The sequence below is a fragment of the Calidris pugnax genome, unplaced genomic scaffold, assembly GCF_001431845.1.
Source record: "Calidris pugnax isolate Ruff unplaced genomic scaffold, ASM143184v1 scaffold107, whole genome shotgun sequence".
Taxonomy (NCBI): domain Eukaryota; kingdom Metazoa; phylum Chordata; class Aves; order Charadriiformes; family Scolopacidae; genus Calidris; species Calidris pugnax.
Window position 1 is genome coordinate 1,639,266 of NW_015090901.1, and position 8,290 is coordinate 1,647,555.

General features: G+C 46.5%; 1 protein-coding gene across 1 annotated transcript in view; it reads right to left on the minus strand.

Moving 5' to 3' along the window:
• The window catches only part of LOC106891906 (rhombotin-2-like), a 4,781-nt gene extending 3,601 nt beyond the window's left edge, over positions 1-1,180 (minus strand). The window contains exons 1-2 of the mRNA XM_014948736.1: positions 704-1,180; positions 401-578 (exon numbers count right to left, since the gene is read on the minus strand). Of these exons, the coding sequence (XP_014804222.1) occupies positions 401-578; positions 704-710 (185 nt within the window). The 5' untranslated portion in view covers positions 711-1,180. The remainder of the gene's footprint in view (positions 1-400; positions 579-703) is intronic.
• Between the last annotated feature and the right edge of the window lie 7,110 nt (positions 1,181-8,290).

Consider the following 8,290-nt stretch of genomic DNA (forward strand, 5'->3'; position numbering starts at 1 on the left):
GGAATTGCGGCTCTTCCCTGCAATTTGGGGAGCTCTCATCAACCTGCACCCCATCGCCAGCACCCCCGGGGAGACGGGGGGGACCGGTGCTCGGTGCCCGCTGTCCCCGGTGCGGCGGGGGCTGGTGGCTCCGGAGGAGGTGGGATGGGGGGGGAACGAAGCGGCGGGGGCTCCCCGGCACCGGGAATGAGGGCTCCCGGGCACCGGGAATGGGGCTCCCGGGCACACAATGCCGGTGGTCAAGTGGCTCCGCGGTGGGGAGGGCGAGTGGGGAGGGCACACAATGCCGGTGGTCAAGTGGCTCCGCGGTGGGGAGGGCGAGGGGGGAGAGAAGGGTGATGGGGTTGGGGGGGGGAGGGGGAGGTTGGAGGGGGGGAAAAAGGAAAAGGCGGCCACTTACTCGGAAGGATCGAGGCTTTTCCTCTCGATGGCCGATGACATTGGGAGGGATTGTTCCTTTGTAGCGTGCCGGTGGTGGGCTCTGCCCCCGCTGCCCCCGCAAAGGCTGTCTGCTCTCGAAGCCTTGTCACCAGCCGAGTTCCCCCTCCGCCCCCCAATGACATTCACAGGATTTCCTCCTGCAACACCAAAGAGACACAGAGACAGAGAGAGAGAGAGAGAGGAGAAATATGGGCTGGGGCGGCTGCTGCTGCTGCTGCTGCTGCTGCTCCCCCGCCGGGCTCCGGCCCCGCACGGCTCTCACCTCCCATCCCCGCAGCGCTCCCCCGCCGGGGCACCTCCCGCCGGGGCTCCGGTACCTCCGGTGCTGGCGGAGGAAGGTGGGAAGGGGTGGTCGCCTCGGTTGCCACCGCTGCCCCAGCCCCCCGGGAGCTCCCCGGGGCTCGGTTCAAGCTCTGTGTCCGGGCAGCTCTGCCGGTTCCCCGGTGCCGGGCGGGGATGCTGGAAGCGGGGAGCTCAGCATGGCTATTCTTATGATTAACTCCGTGGCTCAGCCCCGGGTCTCTGGTTTCATTTCCTTTTTCCTGATCACGATTCAAAATACAATAGAAGGAAATCACACTTAAAGAGACAGCTGCCCGTTTCTTAACCGGGCTCCTGGGGGTTTAGCAATACAAACAGCAGCATCACGACTCGCTGGGTTTCTTAAAGAGACAGAGCCTGGGGCTCCCCGGGAGCTGACGTCGCGTTTTCCCATTCACAAGGGCAATTTAATAGCACTTTCTGGGTGGGCAGGGGGTGCTCAGGTAGGCAGGCAACCTGGAAAGGATCCCTAAGGGCTGGAAAAAAACCTAAGTGGCCGTTTCCATGTCACTGGCTGCTCCTCAGCCTCACACAGGACCGAAGCCTCTCTCTCTCTCCTCTCCCTCTCCTTCTCTTACACACACACGCACATGCACACACGTATTTTTGCACGGTACCTCCAGATCCACAGGCAGAGAACCTTAAGTGTTATCTTTCTACCTAGGGATTCGAATTGGTCAAGTAAATTGTGTCTCATTTATATCCCCTAGTGCACATCTACGGGTCTCGTCTTGGCAAGCCATAGAACCAATTTATATCTTGACGCCGTTTTGATGTTAATGAGCTATAAAAGCCGGAGAGTACGGAGTATCGATCTGTAATTAATCACAGGGAAGCTAAAGATGGGAAAGTCTTGCCTGGATATCTCTTGTTTCCCCTCCCACCCTTCCTCCTCTCCATCAGCACGGCACATCCCGGAAAGGACTGATTTACCAGTGCCGGAGTGAAAACTGTTACTGCAATTCCAGCATTTCCCAGTCTCTGTGGCATTAGATACTGGCCCTTGCTGGAGGCAGAGTTCTGGACGAGATGAACTGCTCATCCTGTTAATTCCTTTAAAAACAGTAAGAAAATATCTGTAATAAAGCACTATGGAATGGTAGTAGAAAGACTTCACTTCCATATCAATTCCCAGAAGAGAAATGTATTTGATGTCTATTTTTATGACTACAGTCTAATTTTTGCAGCTTTTTGGCAGCTCGGGATATAATATCTGCAATACATTAATGAGCCCGATTCAAAGATTAGTAATGTCAGCAGAAGGACTGTTATTCATTTCAAGGGGCTTTGAACCGAGCTCTCGCAATACTTTAGAGCCATCACTGGTCATTAGGACACATCTTTCTTATTATAAAAGAATCATCTTTCTTATAAAAACATTATCTCCGATGTATTTTAAGCTATTACAGAACGACAGTCATTCTTATTTCTGTTAAAGGAAAAGGCTCTTTTGTTGGGTTTTTGCAGACAGGACTGAATCGGAAGATGACTATTTAATTTCTGATGTATTTACACTGTGATCAGAAAAGCAAAATGTAAAACTTACCAGAAGACTGAAAAATTAAACTATTGCAAGACACCTACCTTCGCCCCCACCTCCCTCCAAAAAAAAAATCTGCTTGGAAACTTTATTATGTTAGTTCGAAAAAAACAGAATTTGAAATTAAAAGGGGATAAAAAACATGCATAAGGGCTTCAAACATACACATTTCTATGAGCTTGGTTTCTCCTGGCTCTGCGTCTCGTGGTTTAACAAAGTATAAACTCTGAGTCAAAATGTCCCTGACTGGGGGTATTCACGTTCTGAAGAACTCCTGATGGAATAATGGGAACAATACCATAATGCCCGGTAAATTTTCTGGTTTCAGATGACACAGTTGAGTGTACACCAGAGACACACTGGCCCACTGCCTCCCTTCTATTTATTTTTCCAAAATTCACAGGAAATTAATATCTTTAATTAACCTCTGTCCCTTTGTCTATCTAAAAGAGATCAGCTGGTTCAAAAGTTTTGGTGAAGGACAAAACCATCAACATTGGCACATAAGGAACTACTTAATTCCTTAGAAAAACAACATAAAAATGAGGGCTTAGAATATACAGTGACCAGTGATTATTGGAAAAAATATTTTTTTAAGTTTTTGCAACACCTGTAGTCCTTGCTTTGGTCAACCTACCTCAGGTCTAGCAGATAACCTCCTTTAAGCTATTGAGATATTCTTCATGTTCACAGTTGGACAGACCAAGAACACTCTCTGCTTTGCAAGACCAACCCCTTCACCTGCAGAAAGCTTCTCCGCATAAAACCAGCAGAACAGCACGCAATAAAGAAGCTGAAGAGGACAATTTATGTGTTTTTACTGTCATCCTTTTCAGTCAGATCCAGAACAGACTTTCCTAGAAAAAAGAAGTCAGATCTTTAAGGCAGTAGTGTGATAGCGCAGGGACCACTCCATGGGACCTCTCTCCTCTTCTAAAAAGAACTGTAATCAAAACACACAAGATTATTTCTTGTTTGCTCTCTTTCCTATGATGGAGAGATGCTGGGCAAAGTCGGGAGCTATGAAAAGTGAAAAAAAGCAGTCAATTTGCTGGTACATAACAAAATACATGTGTTGCTCCACTGTGCTTAACGGGACAGTGCTCGAACTCGATCTCTCAAACAGGAACCAGAAAAAGTGGTGTGAGGACTAAAGCTGTCAGGGTATCTTCAAAAAATCACAGAGCAAAGACACCAGGCAACACTGTGCATCAGGTGGGGTTTCAAGCTAAACCAAAACATGGCTTTGCAGGCCTTAACGTGGGCAGAAGATGGACAGAAGGTTCCAAGAAGCAGCGTCCTGGCCTGATGGGTGTCCACCAAACTGCTGGGGGGGTGCTTTGCCCCAGTGGCATTTCATGAAGCACCTTTTCTTCCTGTTTCTGTGCTGGCATTTAGTGGCAGTTCCCACTGGATTCACAGTGGAAAGCCCAGCGAGAAGGTCCTTGGCATGCTCACCAGGAGCTGCATCTTCCAACACCTTTGAGGAACAAAGACGTATACTTTTCTCAGACTATTCAATTTTCTTTTGTTAGGTTTACATATAATAAACTCTTGCTCCAAACAGTGAAATTTGACATTTCCAGCTGAGTACTCTTATGTCCCACCAGAACAGATGACCAGGAATCAAGAGTGACTTCTTTTTTTCATCTTGGGCGAGTCCCTTAATACCTTTTTGCCTCAATCCGTGAATGTTTACTTCCACCAGCAGAATTGGCTGCTCATTTACTTTTGCCTCCCGCTGAATAACATTCCCAAAGACAAAGCGTTATTCAGCGCTAGAATTGGTGGTGCCGACATTTCCTGCACAGGGACAAAAAGACCAGCACTATTTTTAGTGAGGGCTTTTCTTTCCATTGTCCCTTTCTCTGTGAAGCTGTATTTTCCAGTGCTTTCTCATCCAGCTTTTTTTTTTTTTGTGTGTGTGCGCATTGATTGAAAATCCCGTGGGATGAGTTTTGGTTTCAATTAACTTTTATTAATATAGATCACGCTATAGACTAATTCTTGGAGCGTGGCTGAGATCAAACCCGCTGTTCGTAGCTGCATTTAGGATTCAGTGCTCGGAATAACGTGCTGTGAATAAGTTGGCTGGACTTTTCTAGATATTTCTCAACAAGAACATTTGATGTAAAACTGCATCGTTTCTATGAGAGGAGTCAGCTAAAGAAACAGCTCAACATGCTTGTTTCCAAAGAAGCATCCCCTCTTAGGCTCAGGGAATATTTTCAGCTTGGTTCTGGAAGGCTACAGGATCATCATCATCATCATCATCATCACCACCACCACTTCAGTCTCAGGTTGCTCCTACCTTTATTTCTTTAGTATATATATATTTCTTTAGCTTTATTCCCCCTAGAGCTTATGGATACTGTCGAACTATTTCAGATCACCCCCATTTAGGTCAGTAAGATTAACTTTGCTGCCCTTAATAACCAGTAATGCTGGTTGCCTAAAATGCAGTTTATGAAGATTGAAGTCTCTACGATTGAAGTCTCTCACCTCCTTCCCTCCACACATCCAACGGAAGCTTTGACACGCCAGCCCTTTGGATGACGCTCTAAAGAAATGGAAAGTTTGGGTTGGTTTGGGCTTGTTGAACACAGCTTTGACACTGCAGAATGAGTCGAGACCTTGGTCTCTGTTAAAGAACACAGAATACTCGAGGAGGAATGTAAACCAGCTACTGAGGCCATTTGACTACACCACGGGAGAATCAGTGCCATAGCAAGAGCTACTCATATTGCCACTCTGTCATACTAATACCATCAACGGCACCACCTAATTCCTGGGGAAAAAAATGTGTATTTATTGCCTTGTCATGGATCTGGAATTTTCTTTTTTAGTCAGTAATTTCTGTTCTGATCTGTGCAGTCTCCACAAGTGCTGGTTTGGGGTTTTTTTTTCATATCAAAGACATCATCATTCTCCTAGCTAGTACATCCTCTACCTCTCCTGGGGACAGAAGTGGGGATAGCAAGGATAAGGAGTCCTCCTTCAGTGATGACCACATGCACTAACTTGAATGTACTTTTGAGCCTTTTGGTAAAGTGTGATTCAAAAGACTTAAAAGACTCCTGACCAAGGACACACTTCTCTTTTTGGGGGTTAACCTTTCCTTTGAACTGGAAGAAAACAAACCAGAACAATAAAAACCACACTCGGGGTGAGGTTTGCCCTGGGACTGTGAGGTCCAGATGTTAGATAAGAAGCCTGGTGCATAAAGGAGTTTGAGCAGTTACAAACTTTTGTTTTGGTTTGCCTTATTTTCTTCAACAAGCAGCAAAGATGAAAAAAAAAAACCAAACCACAAACCACCAAGTCTGTGTTTGTAGCTGAGAGATATCTTCGACTGCAGGTCACACCACAGATGATGGAAAGTAAGTCACGGGCAGTCAGATGAAGGGATATTTCACTGCAAAAACGTGAAAGGTTCCCCCCTTCCCATTTCTTCTCTCTTCTTTTATTGATTTCTCTTGCTCCCATCGAGCTCTTGCTGCCTGGCACAGGAGCCAGATCCAATTACCCTGTCATGGTTTTCCTAAGGCTCTACATATAGTCCTTTCAGGTGATTCTGCCTTTTTCCACCATAAGTACTCTCTCCTCTGCTTCTGCATGGGGATCACCCCAGTAGGGCACTGGGGACAGTTTTTATTTTGGTATTAAATATCTCATCCCATCCTGCGTGTGTCAGAGGAGAGACACATCTGAACCAAAATAGGCTTGGAGTCGGAGCCCCAAATACTTAGAGTTTAGAAAATAAGTAGTGACTGGGAAAGCAATTCCCTCAGGGAAAACTTCAGAGGGAGCCACAGACCAAACCGAAACCGTCGCTCAGGCTCCCCTGTTTATATATACATACACACGTATGTATTGATATATTTATATGTTTATGTATTTTTATATATACACACACATTTGTACCTGTGTGTATATGTAATGTCTATATAATTATACGTTTGTGCATGTATTTGTAAACACACAGAGACATATCTAGACTGGCCTGTCACGTAGTTTCATCTTTTGCTGCTTTCCAAGCTGTTTCCCAAACCAAAGTAGCTTTTCAAGATTACGGCTGGCTCGAGCCAACACACATTTCATGTTATCATCTGGGAGAGTCACCAGGTAGCCAGAGCAACCTTGGAACTACACCAGAAAGTCTAACACCATTCCAGGAACACATCAGTCCTCTTTTTCCCCTGTGTAATGTTGTTATTTTCTGCTTTTAATTCCCTCTGGAGCTTTAGCGTGCGATAAAGCCATCTTCCCAAATTAAATGTAATAGGAGACAGTTCTAATGAGTGGGTCTGGCGTCATCTAGTTCACATGACCATCCTGGTGCCGCCAAGGAGGCAGAGTGGTCTAACGGGCAGGAGACAGGAGAGATGAGTTTTCATTCCCACTCTGCCTCCGAGTAGAGAACTCACCTGGGCAAGACTTTGTGGCTCAGTTTCTCTGTTCCTGGCCGTGTCCTCCTTTTCCAGCCTCTCAACTTCAACCCGGGAAACCACTGCGATGTCTGGCGTTGCTGGAGGTACCACTGAGTGGCCAGGGCAAGAGTGAGACCTCCTGCTCAGTGGCTGACCCATCCCAATTTGCGTGCATACCCCCAAAAACACATGGCCTGGGAACTCCATGATGTGCCACAAGTCCTGTGGACCTGTGAAAGAAAAGCGTCCAGAAGCAAACCAAACAGCTCAATTCACTATTGTTACACCAGCTCAAATGAAAAGGGCAGCACAGAGGAGCCACCTTCACCTCTTCATTTCAGAAGCTGGAGCTCAGCTTCGAATCTCCTCACTCGCTTTCTCACGTTCCCTTATAGAAATATATCTAACGTGCTTCGTACTGGGAGCATGTCCAAGCTTTGTCCACCGACCAGCGAGGTGGGCCATGTCATTCCCTGATTCACCCTACCTCCCTGGCCCACCTTCAGCAGATCTTCTAATGCTCCGCAGAAATTTCCTCACTTGGGAATGTCTGATGCATCCTTTAAATTGCTTCTTTTTTTTCCCCTACATAACAGGCACACCAGCCACCTAATTATTAACCTTGACCTTGGGGAAAAAAAAAAAAAAAAAAAAAGCAGGAGAGTGCATTTAATAATAACCCCAGTGAGCTGAGGCAGCTTTACAATTACGTTGCATAATGTAGTCATGAGAAGAGGGTTACCAGGGAGATAATGGTAAACACCAGCCTTAATTCTGCCTGAAAAATAATTGGAGTGATCTCCCTTTGTGACTGGGGTAGAGGAGAAAATTGAATGGGTAAATTTCCAGTTACCACAGGCATTAGTAAAATATGCTGCCTTTCACCGTTGACCAAATTATGAGGTACCTCTGGATGCTCTGGGTAGGAATTGTCTGGCCTCCTCTCCATGCACACCAGTCTGAGGGTAAACATCGTTTAAATGGGAAAACAGTGTTGGTTCCAGCACAACTGGTCTCTTTCCACGCTGTTACTACACCTCCTCTTTGCAGTGGCCCTATCAAACTCTTCTATTTATTGCAGTATTCATCAATCCTGACACATTTTTAAAATAATATAGGACTTTCAGTCCTTGTCCACGAGGGCTGAAGGTATCCTGGTGTGATTCTTTTGCCTTCACTGGGTTGCGGTGTGTGACCCACGGTCATCCCCATGGTTTAGCGGTGGTTTTTGTCAGTGTTGGGTTGATAAGCTGGACTAGATGATCTGAGAGGTCCCTTCCATCCTAGGCAATTCTCTGATTCTCTGAAGCACCTGTCTCATCTCTGGAGCATCTCCACAGCTATTAGCATGGCCACCTCCTTGCTCTGGCAGGACGTGAAGTCAGGTCCATGCCAAAGGAGGAGAGCTGGGATGCTGAGAGGTTTGCTGGCAGAGTGTTTGGTCCTTTCCCACCCCATCTGGTCATCACCATCCGTTGCTGATTTTTGCTTCTCTGCTGTTACCGACAGAAGCTCTGTATGGACTCGGTGCTACTGGAAACATGGTCAAGGCCACTCT